Source organism: Ammodytes marinus, assembly GCF_949987685.1.
Source record: "Ammodytes marinus genome assembly, chromosome: 6".
NCBI classification, from domain to species: domain Eukaryota; kingdom Metazoa; phylum Chordata; class Actinopteri; order Uranoscopiformes; family Ammodytidae; genus Ammodytes; species Ammodytes marinus.
The window spans coordinates 18,888,478-18,906,350 of record NC_137235.1 but is presented as its reverse complement, the minus strand read 5'-3'; the positions used below and the strand labels follow the sequence as shown (position 1 = coordinate 18,906,350).

At 41.1% G+C, this 17,873-nt stretch overlaps 1 protein-coding gene across 3 annotated transcripts in view; it reads right to left on the bottom strand.

Moving 5' to 3' along the window:
• pkn1a (protein kinase N1a) overlaps nucleotides 1–17,873 on the bottom strand; it is a 47,090-nt gene that overhangs the window by 1,849 nt on the left and 27,368 nt on the right. The window contains exons 1-22 of one of the 3 annotated variants that reach the window (XM_080029766.1): nucleotides 15,200–15,314; nucleotides 14,203–14,397; nucleotides 12,501–12,606; nucleotides 11,821–11,969; nucleotides 10,950–11,073; nucleotides 7,861–8,006; nucleotides 7,223–7,436; nucleotides 6,066–6,260; nucleotides 5,300–5,409; nucleotides 5,041–5,184; nucleotides 4,579–4,654; nucleotides 4,009–4,144; nucleotides 3,613–3,739; nucleotides 3,176–3,255; nucleotides 2,642–2,717; nucleotides 2,182–2,273; nucleotides 1,903–2,079; nucleotides 1,266–1,328; nucleotides 960–1,036; nucleotides 692–834; nucleotides 348–455; nucleotides 77–157 (exon numbers count right to left, since the gene is read on the bottom strand). In XM_080029766.1, the coding sequence (XP_079885892.1) occupies nucleotides 77–157; nucleotides 348–455; nucleotides 692–834; nucleotides 960–1,036; nucleotides 1,266–1,328; nucleotides 1,903–2,079; nucleotides 2,182–2,273; nucleotides 2,642–2,717; nucleotides 3,176–3,255; nucleotides 3,613–3,739; nucleotides 4,009–4,144; nucleotides 4,579–4,654; nucleotides 5,041–5,184; nucleotides 5,300–5,409; nucleotides 6,066–6,260; nucleotides 7,223–7,436; nucleotides 7,861–8,006; nucleotides 10,950–11,073; nucleotides 11,821–11,969; nucleotides 12,501–12,606; nucleotides 14,203–14,397; nucleotides 15,200–15,241 (2,661 nt within the window). In that variant the 5' untranslated portion in view covers nucleotides 15,242–15,314. Of the gene's footprint in view, nucleotides 1–76; nucleotides 158–347; nucleotides 456–691; nucleotides 835–959; nucleotides 1,037–1,265; nucleotides 1,329–1,902; nucleotides 2,080–2,181; nucleotides 2,274–2,641; nucleotides 2,718–3,175; nucleotides 3,256–3,612; nucleotides 3,740–4,008; nucleotides 4,145–4,578; nucleotides 4,655–5,040; nucleotides 5,185–5,299; nucleotides 5,410–6,065; nucleotides 6,261–7,222; nucleotides 7,437–7,860; nucleotides 8,007–10,949; nucleotides 11,074–11,820; nucleotides 11,970–12,500; nucleotides 12,607–14,202; nucleotides 14,398–15,199; nucleotides 15,315–17,873 lie in introns of those variants that run through there. The other 2 variants (XM_080029768.1, XM_080029767.1) reach the window with 2 other exon arrangements.

The following is a 17,873-nucleotide window of genomic DNA, read 5'->3' as shown; positions in this document are numbered from 1 at the left end:
CATATGATTAGTGTCCTGCTCTTGTGAGAAAAAAAACAATAACTTCTACCTTCCACCAACATAAAAACGAGCTTACTCTGAAAAACGGCTGCTTCTTCACCTCCTCTGCATCCTTCTCACCAGAGCCCAGTCTCCTCTCTGGATTCCTCCTCAACAGCTGCTCATCATAACACAGAAGGAAATTATACAGGGTAATATTATGCGACAGTCAAACCTCAAACTGTGACTCTGAGTCAGTGTCAGCTATGTTCGTGAATAATACGCGTTTTGTGTGTATGTGCAGCATTTGTCACGTGTTTGTGGGTGGGGATGATGATAGACTGATAGAGCTTCTTGTGTTCTTTTACCCTTCTCATGATGCCGATGGCCTCAGTGGACAGGAAGCGTGGATAGCGGACTTCATCATTCACAATGCTATCAAACACCTCCTCTTCATCATCGCCTGGAAATGGAGACTACACAAACACGCACTTTATTTAAAATACACCAATTGATGTTTTCACCTGTGCGTTTTGATTTAATTCTCTTAAATGTAAAAGCCCAGAAGGAATGCAATATGCTTAAGGTCATATTTTCATACCCATTTATCAATCTGAAATCAATATGCTTTAGCTGGACAGGAAACATATATAGACAGTCTGGATGATAAAATCAAATCCCCACTCCCCCCCCGTCCTATCTTAGTTCTCACCTCTCCCACTAACATCTCATAGATGAGGACCCCAAGTCCCCACCAGTCCACAGCTCTGGTGTAGGATGTATCCGTAAGGACCTCTGGGGCCAAAAACTCTGGGGTCCCACAGAACGTGCTGGTGCGGTCCCCGAAGCCCATTCCTACAGACAAAAGCAAAACAGATGGAAACTGTTTGTGGCTAAAAGCGTCTAAGGTAAATGAGTTCAGAAGGCAGTATGAACTGACACCAAAGTTGTGCACATCCGTCAGTATAATTTCTATTCACCTTCTTTACACAGTCCAAAGTCAGCGATCTTCACATAACCATCAGTGTCCAGCAGCAGGTTGTCCAGCTTCAGGTCTCTGGATGAGAGGGAGGGTAAAAAGATATCAGAGTCTTTACAGTGTTTCACCAACAGCAGCTAAGAGTACACAAAGAGGAAAAAGAGAGAGTAACTAGCCATGCTTGCTGCTCTGCACAGAGGAGGATGGACTAAAAAGCATATTTTGACAAACATGTTTTATGTTTTGTCAGGTTTTTTTTTACAAACGACCTATCGTGAGGAAAAAGGTTTGCATAATTTTCACTCACCTGTATACAATCTTTTGGTCGTGGAGAAACTGAAGTCCAAGAACTACACAGGCTGAATAAAACCTGAAGTGATCAAATACACATTATTACTAAGCTGCAATGAAAGGGGAATTCAATGAAAACCTCATGATGAACAAACTAGAGCTACACTGCACACTACTACTATTACTATTAATGTCAAAGTTGTAAGCTTTTGGTTTTGGTCATGGATTTGTTGGATGGACTTGATACCATTACATTTTTTTTTAAATTGGTTTCAAAGCAAAGTTCTTCTCCAGATTTCACTTCATTAAAAAAGCCCTGAACACCTATTGTAAACCCACACTGATGATTTCCCTTATTTCAGTTCATTGTGCATTGTGTCAGATGACGTCATGTAAATCCAATGGGGTTGTGCCGGGACTTTAATGAGATGTGAGGGTTTTATAATATTTCGATATAGGAGAAAAACAAATAAAATCCACATTCCTGTGTGAAAAATATATACTTCAGTTCAGCGGAAGCTAATAAATATGAGTCTCCAGTTTTTCCTGGACAACGTTTCCTTGCTTACTTGCAGTGCAATGACACATGAGACAACAAATACAAAACAATTTTCTCTCTGCCAGACACACAAACACGTAGAGACATTACGCACACAGCCCGTTGTTCTGTGAAGACGTCTGTGTGGATATGCATCATCAGGTCGCCTCCCGCTGTGTACTCCATAACAAAACACACATGCTCTGCAGTCTGGAAACACGCAAACAGGTTGACCAGGAAGGGATGGTGGGACATGTTCACAGCCTCAAAGATGCGCTTCTCGCACATTAGACTGCAGGAGGAAAGAGACAGACAATTAGACAGCACAGCAGCTCAGATTCAACACAATGAAATGTGTTATAACAGGTTGAGTGATTAACACATAAACACACACCTTTCCACCTCATCTCGAGATATGATATCTCCTTTCTTCAGGGCTTTGATGGCGTACATCGTGCCACTTTTCTTGTACTCTGACAGCAGCACCTGGGGACAGACGCACGCAGCAACAATTCAGTTTGTTTCACCTTTTAAAAATGCACAAAACCTGCACGAGCGAACCGAGGGCTTCAAGATATATGCATGTTTACTGGTTTGATAATAAAGAGGAGCAACGGAAACTTCAAATTTATGAAGTCGGAACTGTATTATTTAAATGTGGAAGTTCCCTTTTACATCACTGCTGCAGGGATATCTGATATGCTCTATATAGGTATGTACACAAACACAGGCACTTGATGGCATTTTTGTTGCTATTATGTTTCTCTAGATTTGTTTACATATTGAATTGAAGGACTCCACTCTAATTTCATTAATTGAAAAAATAAAAGAACGGACCATATGCCATAGTGTACCTTGCCAAAGTGTCCCCTGCCCAACACAGCGATCAGCCTGAAGTCCTGGAGAGACAGAGGACCTTTCCTCTGCTTACTGGACAGTCGGGCACACACAGTCAGGAGGGAACATTTATAGTGCACACAGGAATTTATCAGATTAAAAATCAAACAAACTGATCATAATAAACAACAACACAATATGTCATGGCTTACATGGGAACTGTGAGCGTGGCTAGAGTAATCTACATTTTCAAATGTGACATTCCCATGCTAACATGAGGACCTTTTCACAGCAGACATTTTGACTGATCATATCAGGAAAAGCATGTGTTAACAAAGAAAATTATGATGGTTGTGTTCTAGTAAATTCAAATATCCTAGTAAGTCTTGATGGTGTGACACCAGTGATATTCCCCACTGTCTGTCACATGCCAAAATGCCTTCAGCAATGGGCCTCATATAAAACACAGACTTAAAAAGGACAGTTAAGTAGTTATGATATAAAAAAAATATAAAAAATAAAAAAAACATCAGGATGCCATGTGCATGTACCTGCCAACAGACGGGGATCGGACAGGGCACTCGGGGGTGAGGTCTGTGAGGGAGAGGGGCTCGATGTCTGGCAGACGGTCCTGAGGGGGCGGGACATGCGAGGTCGAGGGCCACACAATGGAGAAGACACAGAGACATGTGCAGAGACGGAGAGATGAGCGGACGCATGCTTCCATGACAACAGTTTGGAAGTGTGACGGACAATGGCTTTCCAATGGGCAGGATTGACTTTACGACCCTGCTCTGGATTTAAACATAAGCGTCGCCAGCGTACCTTAACTCTACTTCTGTTATGAATAAGCGACAAGTTGGATACAAAAACCTAAAGTAACATTTGTCTAGCACCAAATTTGACCTAAATTGTATTCATTAGTGTTGAATGCAGCCAGTTCTTTATTTGTGGATCAAGGCTCGGGGCTTTAAAATATCACACACACCTCGCCCATTTCCCAGTCTTCCCCTTTCTCCGTCTGTCTCACCGGGGTGTGTGTGTCCGTGTCTCTCTTGTAATCGCCTCTTATCGGAGAGTCGCTGTCCAGACTCAACTTCTCCACTGACACCTCCCTGAAAGATTCACCACGATGCAGACGGACAAATGAACAGAGACAAACACCAAAGGGCTGTTAGAGGTGGGGCTGAGAAAGCATCACGTGCTTTATACTTTGCCAGGAGACACAAGGAAAAAAGGTTTGAGGAATATTTGATAGCAAAGTCCGATTGACAGCTATCAAACGTCAGACTGTGTGCAGGTGGAGGGTGTACATTTGTGTGGCTTATGCATTGTTTATCTGTTCTTGATGTGACTGAGCGTGTGTTCCGTGTGTATGTCTCACCCGGAGTTAAGTGTCAGGCTGTGTGCGTGTGGACTGTAGGTCCCCGAGTTGTTGACGGTTGGAATGGCGTTTCGAAGCAGCCTCACCCATGTCCCGATATCTACGTTCATCTGACGAGCACGCAGGAACGCCTTGCCTGGAAACACATGTGCACACACAGTTAACAATACGTGTGTCCCTGAGCAGATCACGTAAATTCCTCACAACTGTAAATAAAGAGTTTTAAATTGCCAACTTGAAAACACATAATTTGTTGATAGTTGCTGTCCAGTATCAGATCAGACTGAACACTGCACTGAGTTCTCATTAAAGTGAAGTAACAATATTATTTATTCACCACTAGATGGTGCTGAGATCTTAGTGAAAACAGTAATGTTCCCTTCTCTTTATGTTGTTTTTATCAAGATAAAACCATTTTGAAAACCTGAAACGTTTGTGTACTTTTAATGTCATCTATATAAAATCTCAGAAGACTGCAGATTAGTGAAAAAATGTTTAAGTGATCATTTCTAAAACTAGACTATTTGTTTGTGTTTCCTTGCTTTTCCTCGCTCTTCCCCCCTTCCTCACCTTGCTGCTTAGAAAATATCTTCTTCTGCCTCTGGAGGCGAGGAGCTCTCTCAATGACCGGGTTGAAGAAGATCACCTGGAAAACAAACAGACACACACACAAAACATCAAAACTATGGACGCACGCATATTACATTTTCAGACAGACATCCTATTAGGACGATTGAACCGTACAAGCATGACATATCGAAGCAGTGTTTTTCAGCACAGGGGCATGTGACAGCTTGTGAGTGTGTGTGTGTGTGTGTGTGTTGTCGGGGGGGGGGGGGGAAGGTGTAAATGTGCACATTTGAATATCTGTGTTTTAATTTTAGCAATTGCAAAGCTGTCATGTATGCAGGGACATCTGTGTCCACCTTTGTGTGTGGTTGTCTCTTTAAGCATTCTTTGTTGTGTGTTTGTGTGTGTGTGTGTGTGTGTGTGTCTGCGTGTGCATGCATGCGAGTGTGTGTTTGTGTGTACCTCGGCTAGTAGCAGGCCCTGAGGCTCCAGCTCCAGCTGAACTCTGTGTTTCTGGTTGTCCAGGAACTCCTCAAGCTTCAGGTACTTCAAAGCACACAACGATCGGTAGTCCTTCCAGTAAACAGCAATCTCCATCTCCCTCGACTAACACACACAAACAGGCACCCAATTACGGTACAGAAGAAGTTTAACTTTACTAAAAGAATACTTAAATGCACTCTTCTGTAAATGTATTATGCATGTGTTTATATGTACTGACCCTTTCCAGCTCTACAGTGAAGGTCTGGTCCCATGCTTGTTCTCCTACAGTCTTCCACGCTGTCTGGCCCACCACTGTGTTATCAAGCTTCAGCATGGCACTCACTTCAGCTGCACACAAACACACACACACACCAAATGTTATCCCCTCCATAGGTGACACACCTATGCAAAACCTGACCACTATAGAAATAAACTATTATATGCTCACGCTACAATTATACAATTTAAGTATTGATTAATGATTCATTAATTTCCTTTGATACCAGAGAAAAACTGGTTGTGAATTGACTACAAAATTTGCTGATGCTGCCGTGCCTTTATGTGTGACCTACAGTATGTAAATTTACTTAATCACTTTGTTAAAATCCATCAATATCTCCTCACGATCTGCTACCTGTACGTACTGTGTGTTGGCTGAAAAAACAGTGTTAATACACAGCTTAGGCACTGTAAACGGGCATGTTGCAAGCTAAGATGGGCCGTCTTTGTTTACATACCCAGAATTTTTTTTGCGCACCCACAGTAAAGACAGGCAAAGGATCATGGGGAGTTGGTCACTGAATGTGACAAAAACTGATTTGACAACAAGCCTTCACCAGAATCGCTGACTTGTTGAAACCAAGACACACAGGTAAATTAACTTATGACACTTTTGGGGTATTTTCGGGGCATTGGAGCTTTTTGTCCCCAATTGCTCCAGCATCCACCATCAACTGGTCTAATGTACATCCCTCAAGGTGACTGAAGTCAGACCACACACTTACTGGAGAGCTCGTCTGTCTTGCCGGGTGTCTTCCCGCTGACTGATCCGCTCCGTCCATAGAGACCCTTGTTGCCCCTCATGAAGGACCTGGTGTCTCCTGGGCTGTAGCAGGGCAGCATGACAGCGCTTCCTTTATTCCGACCTGGCACCACCTCCAACAACCCCACACATCCCAGCAGCTGCACCTGTAAGGTACCTGAAGACAGAGCAAAACAAGTCAGGCACATTAAACTAAAAGCCAAAACACTAGAGGCCAGATAAATAATTCAAGAAGACTATAAAATCCCTCTGAACACAAAAATAGATATGCATTTACAAATTGATTTACTAAGATGCCTTGCACTTGCAAAAGCGTAATGCCCATTTCGGCGAATGGAATAGCCATAATAGGTCATAAACAAAAATATGCATGACCAACCTGAAAATCGATGATCAGCCATTATACACCCAACACAATTCTATCTATAAACACACTAATTAAAACAGGAATCATATTCACTACTAATGCTAGAATAAAACTCAAAAAACATCTCACACAACTCATCTTCTCTTGGACACATTGATGTATCCCCCTTCTGTTAAGGACATGAACAGTCATGTGTACATGGACAATGACAAGTTCTTTGACTGTACCGAGTTGAATGTGAATTGATTTATCTAATCGGTCAAAGGACTATACGGTATGTAGGTGCAGCACACACAAAATGTTTTCAACACAGGATAGCCACATTACCAGTGTAGATTTCTATATCATCATACTGTATTATCAAAAAGGTTGTGACACATTTTATTTTGAAACCAAAAATCAATAAATTTTTTCTATTTTAAATAGCAGAAGAGAAACTCATCACCCTGCCTGGAATATTAAAGACTGCTCCAGCATCTACACTTCTGAGTTTTCTCTCTAGCAGCGTGTTAACCCCAATGTTTGACTGTAAACACTTGAGTTCAGCTGAACCATGGAATATAGCGTATCACTTTTTTCATAAAAATATGAGCTGGTATATTATCATTGTGCAGTTCTGTGGATGTTTAAATACAGAATGTGACTGCCTCTCTCCATTCTCAAGTCAGTATTTGGTAACGGAACGATGACTTCTATTGGTTACAGATTGCTCGTTTTTGTTGGCCAGCATATCTTTGTTTTGCTATACATACCAGTGAGGGGGGAAGGCTTGTTGAGGGTGTTGTACTGGTTGTGTAGGTAGGGGGCGCCATGGCGAGAGCTGAAGGCAGGGGAGGAGGCCAGGACCAGCTCCTCTTTGATGACGCTGGCTTTGGGATGGTCCTCGGGCAGCTCGGCCAGACGTTGGTCCAGGGAGTCCCTCAACAGGTCTAACCGCTGAGAGGCCTCGCTCAGACGAGACTGTGCCTGGAGGAGAGCAATGACACAGAGCGGCTTTAATACACGTGTACATCCAATCTGTGACGGCCTACAGTAGTATGTGGACATCAAGTGAACCGTTATTTCTAAATCCAATATCATGGCCAATACAATCCATGGTTCCCATTGTATTTCTGTCAAAGTTTCACAGTATCATTCCCAGACTGTATCTCCTGTCTATGTTGGGCCCATAAAGAGAGCATAATATACCATTCAGACACCTTGTGGCTTGATGCTGTAAAAGCTGTTATGCATAAAGTTTGAAAATGAAACAGAAAAATCATTGGAGTTAACAAAAGGTAGATATATTTAGAGATAGAAATAACGTATATAAGCTTCTCACAACTTTACACAACGATTTAATTTAATTTTGAGGAATTGTGTGTGTGCTTGTGTGTGTGTTCAGTCTTACCTCAGACAGGGCTTTCTTGTCCTGGACCTTACTGGCCCCCAGGAGCCTGAGCACATTTTTAGCCCCCTCAGCGACAGCATGTTCCACCCTGTAGTGATGCCTCAACTCTTCAAGACGCAGCTCCATCCCACAGTTGTCCTGGTTACCTGCAGCGTTGGGACATAAAAATGGCATTTGATACCAGGCAAATGAGGCTGTAATGCTGTAAGACGCTGATTCAATCGCTCATTTATCCAGTTATATTCTACAGTTTGACCATAGAAAGGTGCTCGTTGAGACCGACAGTCTTTTGTTTTTGCAACGGTGTGTTTTATGGAACTCCCGTGGGGAATACTAAGTTAAGTTTGATGCCGTAATGGAAGTCATGCATTACACAAGAGTCGGACAAAAAACAGATCAACAGCGCCTGGAGGGAACAGCCTCTGAATGCCCCCTAGTAAACTAAATAAACAACTTCAGGCCCATCTTTAAAAGCAAACGGAACGATAAAAAGCCCTCTCCTGCTTTTTAGAGATCCATATTTTTTATGATTTATAATAAATAAAAAAGGAATTTAGTGACAAGTGTGTAGTGCCAAAGAGGAAATATAGAAATAAGTGATATCTTAAAAAACATGAATATGATTTTATGGTATTTTTTATAGCAGTCTTTGCTAACGTTAACACAGGTAACAAAAAGTTCTTATAAAATACATGATAGAACTGGAACCTCCATGTTGCAATAATATAATAAAATGAACCTTTTTTTTTGCTTGATAGTATCTCGATACACTTGAAAAAAAGTGACCTGATAAATATGTGACGATAGAAATGAACCTGCCATCATTATAAATGGTCTATTACACCAAGACCTGCTAAGATGCTTTTGCAGGAGATACATTTATACATAACAATAAAAAAACTCATCACATACACATTGTTTTACACAACTTACAGTCACTCTCCATTATAGACCGATGGCTACTTCAAACCGCAACTAGGTTCACTGATCAAACACTGACAATATTTTCCCTCTTAAATGTAAACCCCTTGTAACAATAGCTGTATTAAAGCAACACATTAAATGCAATACTATCAGTAAAAAGGGCAACACATACTCAAGCTCCATAACCTACAAAAACAGACATAGGGTCATCCTCAGCGTAAGGCCCGTGAAGCACGACATAGCTAAGTGGTTAGCTTAGTAGCTTTCTACCAGCATCTCACAGTGGGCAACAAACACAAAAGTCAAGCAAACAGATGTGGGAAGAGGAGAGGAGGCATGAGATACGGAAAAGGATAAATATATATTTTTTTAAATAGTAATTAAAGAAGGGGCTTTTCACTCTCAAATATTAAGTTGGTTTTGAAAAAGGACAAAGAGGACCCGGGGGAGTGATTCAAAAGGACTGTTATGAATTATGAGCTGTTCAAAACACATTAGGCAGGAGGAGGAAGAGAAAAGAGGGAGGTAGGAGTGGAAATGGACAGGGATGCTTTTATCTCCTAATAAGGTGTTTTGCCTGGAGCCCAGACCCTGCTAGATGACCCCTCCACCGGGTGTGGTGCCTGGAGACCGTCTTGACTGTGTATACTATACACACACAACCCCTGTGTGTGTGTGTGTGAGAGAGTTTTAAAGTAGAGAGACAGAATAACCTAGAAGGAAAGACAATGCAGTTTTACCATTACAGGCAATAACGCAGAGAAAAAGTATAGAAAGGCATTTAGTCTATATGTACTTGTGCACAAAACCTGGTACTTACATTACCCTCAATGCAACATGACTCATTCGGTCAGATATTTAGGTGTTTTATGCTAGTAGCTACTAACATAGCCCCAAGCAGAGATAAGGAGTGGGCTACAGCGGTCCTATGAGCTCACTTTTGTCGAATTTATGACATCACTTAAGGCAGTTTATCAGACTCCACACAGCTCCCTCTGAAAGCTTTAGGAACTTCAGCCCCCCCACCCCCAATTAACCCTTTCGAATAGACGGTATCCTCTTTGCCTAAGAATACAAAAAATAAATTAAATCTGCAGCCTCAGTTCGACATGTCCAATAGGACTAGATGGCCTTAAAGGAAATACATATTTTTTTAAATTAATATTACTTCTACCTCCTTCGCATTCGCATTACTCTCCTCATGCTAACCTGCTGCATTTTACCAAACCATCCACCTCTCGTGACCGTAATCATCTCATTCAACTGCACTAAAATGGCATTGATCCCTCTGCCACAGCAAATAATGAATGCATTTCCCCACTTTTAACACATTCAATCACCTGCACAGACAATGTTTTTGCTCTTGCTTCTATACAGAGACTATTCATCTGTTTTGATGGTTGGATTTTTCCTTTTGAGTGCATCTCTGCGTGAATTTGATTGATTGTGGTAATGTGCCAGGTGGGCCATTTCAAAAGCTCTGTATTACTCATTTATAAATAAACGCACACACTCTGGGCATCAATCCTAACTGTCCACTTCATCTTCTTCACCACAAAACCAAGGCTGTGAGACATGAAAACAAGTCGGCTCTTTATTGATCTGTTTATGCTACGGCCGGTCTGTTGTCTGGAGCTGCTGTTCGGGAGAGCACGATCACAGATCACATGAACACAGAAGAGATGAAACAGACCCAGCCAAAACCATCCTGTCACAGCCAGCTGACTGTTGTCATAAACCACACAAAGAGTGTATCTGCCATCACAGGCAGAATCTGAAATTCAAAATGACAGTTCAATTCACTGTCCCCGACAGGTGAACTTAAAATCTTCAGGCTAGGAACGATGGCCAAAATTATTACTATTTTTTTTTGTACACACATACTTCATGTAGATTTTATGTACAGAATATGCAGAATTTTGACATTTTGCAGTTTTTTATGTTGTTGGACTGTCTACATGCTGTGTAAGAGGAATACATCTAAACTTCCACTGTGCAACCAAATACTGAACAATAGACCAATCATTGTAAACAACTCCAAAATCTACCAGCCACCAGGGTGAGTAACCCTAACGGATTTATTGGTTAAAAAATAATTTTTTCTGCTGGTATTTGGAACTTGAACGGGGCTGCACACACTCATTTATCCAGTCGATCGGACTTACCCTGTGTGTCATGATCGTTGTGCTCCGTGGCCTGCACAGCCTTCCGGATTTGCATGCGGATGATGTCAATTTTGGTCTTGCTATCCTGGAGCATCTGCTGGGCCGTCTGCAGCATCTTCTTATCCTAAGGAGGACAATCAGGGAAAGCACAAAGGTACATATTGTAGCACTAGAAAACGTTGTTACTTTGTGTTAATTGATTGAGATGGGTGTTACATTTGCATTTTGCATTTTTTTTTTTTTTTGCATATTTCTCTTCTACAGTAGGCTAATTTAATTGTTAGTATGATTTTTTTTTATTTTTCTTGTGTGCATTTCACTTTTGATCCCTGAACGCCGGTGTTTGTTGAATGGTGCACTGTTACTGTTAGAGAGATGGGGCTCTGTTGGTGCCTAGTGGTGGTCGAGGTGATAAAGTATTTGTCTTCATGTATCTGCATTGCATTCTGTATGATTTCTTTATATACCAATAAAGAAACCTTAAGCAAAAATATTTGCATTCTAAGGTCCACAAGTAATGAGGAAAGGAAGTGGCGATATGAGAGCAAGGTCGAACAAGGTGAGACAGATGCAGGAGACAAGAGGGGGAGGGGAAGAGTTTTGTGCATTCCGAGTCAGCACATTGCAAGGTTGTGGATCATAAAGATGCAGACAGTCAAACACTGTCAGTTATCAGGCAGCTGGGGGAGGGGTATAATGTGTACCATACCTTTGTTTTTCCCCCTTGTTTTTATATTGTGCATTAGTGTCTGCATTAAAACCTTCTGCACACTTGATGTTTTTGCACGAATAAGGATCACGTTCTCCCTTATGTACGTGTTGCTATCAATGGTGTGTGTGTGTGTGTGTGTGTGTGTTCATTGTCCTGCACCTTGGTGGATCCATTGGCGTAGATGGGGATCATGTTTTCAACTCCCTGTTTGACTTTGAGCTCGATGTTGAGCTGTCTCTCCAGGGCAGCGATGCGATCCTTGTGGGCTGACGTGCGGCTCTCTGCCCCGGGAGACTGAGGGCACTCATCTGTGGATGGGAGGGAAAGGTTGGAGATGGTATATAAAAGGAACAAGATGAGAATTCACATGGTGTGTGCCCTAAAGTGAAAAAAACTCTCAGGGGAATTCCCCCCTCCCCTAAGATTCTTTTTTGACATTTAATTTTTTTTTTGCATAGCTTAATATCACAAATAGACATTCGCCTCAATGGACTTAACATTCCGTACACAATATGACACCCTCTGCCCTTTTACCGGGAAAAATACTTGAATTTACTGTTGTCAATATATTAGTAGAAGTAGGATGATAGCTTAGTCATGGTGTGTGTACTGATACATTTTGCAGTAGCTTCTTTTTCATTGTTTTGTTTTTCATGTGCTCAATATTGAAAAAATAACGATAAACAGTGGATTTATTACCTGACAAATCAAGGTACTTCACCAACTGATGAAAAAATTCTAATGATTGAGCATTCCCACAAAGAGCAGTCTGTCTCACTAATAATAGATAGAGGAATTTAACAACAATTTAGATTTGACGGCAGAAGTTTTTCACATACCTTTATTCTCCTCTCCTCCCTTCACCACAATGTGAGCATCCAGCTCCTGCAGCTGAGCGTGTAGATTGTCCAGCTTGCGGTTAGAAGACCGCAACTGGCTGTCAACCTGTTGGCATTAACAAATACAGCAGAACATTATTGCTAGTTACGGAGAAGAAATCTCGATTAAGCATATTATTGTGTGTGAATTTCAGTGCATCAACCAAACGGTAAATAAATTATGAAAATGTGGACAGCGTGGGGACGTGAAAATCCAAAAGGATCCATCCATGCAAGGAAGAGAAGCTAGAGAGCAGACTTTGAACCACTTCTACAATACATAACAACAATAGTATGCTTTGTATAACACTACATCTGTATTATTCTTAAGGTAAGTAGCAGGAAAGTAGCTTTAGCATACCTGTCGAATCAAATCCAACTATTCCTTTGAAACCCTTTTGGAAAAGTTCTACAGTAATAAAAATGCCACAGGACCAAGGGAAACAATATCACTAATAGTGAAATACTCTTGTGTTCGCTCACTGTAATCAAACAGGCGTTTGTGAACTATTGTGCCTTTCCTTCCATTTTGAAATATCTCCTTAACAGGCCAACACATCCTGAAACTGTCTGACTAAAGCCTTCCATCTATAAACATACACCAGTTTAATGTTCAAAGCCAATCAAGCAGCTTCTTCAATGTTCAGTGAGCTGTGGCTTTTTCAGTTCAGTTTTTTTTCTTCAAGTTTTTTTTTCAGTTTGCAGATTGCAGATTACAGATTACAGGTAGTGTTCATAAAATACTTCCTAATACAACAACAATTTGTATACAAAACAAAAAAGGAAAAGGATTCGTACATTGAGAGAGGTGTAGTTGTGACCTACATTTTACCAGCTCCATCTTCCACATTGACAGAAAAACTGTGGGTTGCAGTGAATGAATTTAGTCTCATTCATGTTCCGCTTCCGTAATAAAAATAAATAAATAAAACACTCGACTTCCACCAAAACCATAGAAATACATCTTTGGACACATATTGTCATTGGGTTGAAAATTATGTAAAAGAAATTATAAAAAATCTTCAATAGCATACATCTGTATAAGGTGTTTAATGCCTTGTCTGGCATAGATTATTTTTTTAATGGAGTGAGATTGGTGATCCCTTAACCTTGTTTGCCGTTTTTATGCTTTTAAAGCCTCATTCCTCCTTCAATAACTACTGTCTGTGAACAAGGCATTTGTAACCTTCTAACTGTTAAAGTATTATGCTCACTAACAACTGGTGCCTAGCAGCTGTACTTGGTAGCTCCGGGAAGAACATGCATTCCTGTCCTGCCTCACACCTTGGAGATTTGTGCTCAGTGTACTACTGAGTAAATAAAAAGTAAAAACATTTGTCACATGATGCGTTAAAAAAAAAAGAAGCCAGATCCTTTAGAAAGTCCCAACAAGATAATAACTTAACATACCGGCAGATCTACCCAGTTCCTGTTGGTTGGTATTTGACTGAATCATCAGCCACTGGTTCAGATAGCAGCAGCATTCACTGGTTTCCTGCATTGGTTTGTTGCTTTTTTACCAAATCCCTGACCGTTTCTTTGCCATTTAGGATTATCCATTACTAATTAAAAAAAAGGCTATATTCCTCAAGTAATATGAAAGCTGTGGACATCTTGACATCTAACAAGTCCTTGTTTGATGAAGGTTTTGAGAGGATCTGACCTGCTGTGCGTTCCTCTTGTCGGTCGTGGCCCTGCGTAGGTTCTCTGCTCCCTCCTTGATCTTCAGCTCCTTGCGTATCTCCCTGCGGATCAGTTCGCGCTGCTCGTCCAGAAGCTGCTGCACACTGGAGTCTGAGAAATCAGAGTTCTGGTCCAGGCCAAGCTGCTCCAGAACAGACAGCCCGTCTGGGTCACTCTGGATGGGGAGGGAAGGGAATATGGAGGACAAGAAGTTAGGCAATGCGGTTATGAAACAAAACAAAAATCTTTTTGTCATGACATTACGAGGCTTATCTTACAACAACACTGTCAGCTTGGTAAGGGGGGCGTGTTGAGAGTGAGGCAGAGAGAAGAGGAAGAGATGGTGAGCAGGATAACGCAGTAATGGGAGGAAAGAGATAGTGATGGGTGGGGGGAAGAGGAAAAAGGGAAAAGTTGGGAAACATGTTGAATGCGAGAGAAGTAAATAGGAGGACGGTAAAAGAGGCAAGGAGATCAGAGAGGTATTACAAAAATCTTGTTTAGCCACTGTTTATAATAATATTTCAAACAAATCTCCAATGTCCAACCTTCTTACAAGAAAAGCTAAGGTTGCTAAAGTTCAGGAATACCATTGGAAAAGCCTTCAAAGAAGAAGAAGAAGAAAAAAAAAGGACAGTCTGCCTGCCAAACGGGCTAAAACTCAACGCTGTACACAAACATAACAATAAATTACAAATCTGTCCTATGTCCTGTGCTGTTTGAACCGGTCCCTCTCAAACGGGGTTAGAAATCGCATAAACTTCAAATGTAGCACTGGTAGTAGTACACACTTTAGCACCTGTACACTATTGGGCACACCTGCCTTTAGCACAGCTACAACTTGCCACAGAATGAGATATGGAAACTCGACGAGTCAGACACACAATAATGAGCACAGCCGGAGAGAGAGAAATCGTAAATCACAGCCGCTATTACAAGAACACACAAATCAAACCAACAAGCCAAAGACACTTCACCTCCGAGCTGTCATCATCCTCCTCGTCACCATGCCAACACATAGTTCACTTTAGATTTAAGGACCCAAAGAAACCGCAGACTCTTTGGTACGCTCCGGAGCTTGGCCAAACGGCTCATGCCACACCAAGAGTGAAATGGGTTGAGGTGGGGGGAAAAAAACGGTAGAAAGAGATAAAGAGAGGGAGAGTTAAGTGAGGGAGGAGGGGGAACGCCTCAGAAAGAGGATATCCGTCCCGACACCAAGCTGCTCAGGCCTTTCCTGTTTCCTATACCATTTTTGCCGCTGTCAGTGGAGTGAGAGAAAAGAGGGACTCTGCATGGAGAACACATCCTCCCTCTCAAAGTTTGACCCAATCATTCCTGGATCTGTGGCGTTATAGTTAAGTCGTCCTCAGCTGCTTGTGGGCATCGGTTAATCAGATCTGGCATGAAGTGAATTTGTGACAGCTCTATGCTCTCAATTGGGTCTTCGTAATCATCTTGAGGTTGGAAACAAGGGAAGGATGCATTTTCTAAGTATTGGATCAAATCCAGAGAGTAAGATTGAGAACGCTTTCTTGACATCTTTATTTCCTTCGGGCTCCACATATACAAACTCTGCTGATGATTCCCCTTCCCCTCATCTGAAAACATGATTAAGTCTCAGTGTGAGCAGCAGTGGGTGGAGTTAATATTAGTTAGCCTCTGACATCATCCTGCTAAATGAAACATGAGCCTGGTGTTGATTTTAATGAGATAAAACATGCAAGAAGAGGCACAACATAAATATGAAAAGTCACCTTGTGCTACTGCTCTTATGTTTTGATAAAAGCTGTTTCTTATCTAAACAAATTCAGGAGGTGGGGTTGGGTTTCACTAGACAAACTTTTGTGTGTGGAGAAACAAAGGCAGAACATGAGACAATACATTTACACTTAAAAATCGCAAAGAAAAAGCAAAGGAGGAATTCGGGCACGAAAAAGTAGAACAATCATGTCCGTACATTTCGGGTTTGTCCTTCTTTCGATGCGTCTCTCATCTCTCTCTACTCAGTAGGTCTGTATAAGTGTATAAGAAAAGAAAGGTGACACTGACAGAAGAGTTTTACTTGTAATCCTGTAATCTGATGACAGTCAACCCCAGACTCTGAATTAGGGGTGAGCAGACTCTGTATTGCCTGACTATAAGCAAGCAGACACAAGTCCATGGCAGATGTCACTCTATTAACTCTAGATGTACAACTAATTATGTATAATCATTTTTTACTACCTATGGTGAAACCTGCAATAATGACTCAAGAATTATCAATATTGTTTTGACATTGTTTTTTTTTACACATTATAATAACTCATGGGCCTTAATAGATTGAATGGGATCTTTGTGATTCGTCATAAAAACAGGTTGTGTGTGATGCAATATAGAAATAAGACATTAATGACTAAGCTTCTTGATTAATATCAAATTTATAAACCAGAATTAACTCTGAATATAACTGAGGGATTGTTCATCATTACTTATTGTTAAAGTTATGGGATATAATAAAATCATGATAATTGATCTAGTATTGGCTAAAAAATATTCAAAATGTTGACAGGATGCCAGCATAACTGAAAACAATATGGCTCAACAGTGACGAGCGAACAACGTTTTTCTGAAGTATATTTCATCATTCAATACCTCCATTGACATTTTAACAATGGAACCAGGCCAACCAGCTACTCCAATACTCATGACAAAAAAATAAAACGTTTTATTCTGCACTAAAAGAAATTTGAAAAACAGAAAAAGACAAAGGCACAAGACTGTGTATATCTTTTTCTGGGAGCAAAGGAAAACTAATCCCACATCCCATTGCGATTCCAGAGCTTTTCCCTGAAAACGATCGCTATAACACGCTTAATTCCAAATGTACGCAGACATTCTTTCTGCATTTATAATGCTGTTACTCTGTAATAAAAAGAATATGACCGTTTACTACACTTTTAGCAGCCGACCGCCAAGCTTGTTTTTTCCCCCACTCTGTTTTAATGGCGGCCACCAGAAAGCCAAATTTTGCACAAAAGGTAAACATTTCCATGGTAACAGCGGGCTCCACCAAACAGATGTTGATGGAACGCTCTAGAATGATGGATAGTGTAGTACGTCTCCCTGAGATCGCAAATAAACTATGTTTATATCGAAGTTAAAATCATGCACACTTTTGTCATCTACAGAAGCAAATTGATCATTGATTCACACTTTGTCCAAGTGTTCCTTGGATGGTTACGACATTATGGCTTATATAATCAAATCTGCTATGGAGAAAATGAATGGGATTTTTACTTCCGAAATGACACTGTTAAGCCCTAGTGATTAAAATGTTTTTGAACTTTACAGATAATTGTACGGCACAACCACTCAACAGAGGTCAGCAGCAGTTTCTAACCCTCATCTGCATGAGGATCTTTGCAAAGATTAACCTTTCTGGAAAAAACAACTGTCATCCAAGAAACGCTGATGAAATGTTTGTTTTCACTTACAACGTTAAAAGAGGCCGCAGTTCTACTGGGGATTGTTGTGTTTCTGCTGAGCTGCCGAGTGAATGCGTGTCAGATGGTGAACCGATTGTGTCACTGAACTGGAAAAGAGTTGTTTAGAAGTTGTTTTAGTTCTACTCTGCTCTGCTCATACCATCTTAAGCAGAAGTCCAAAGTC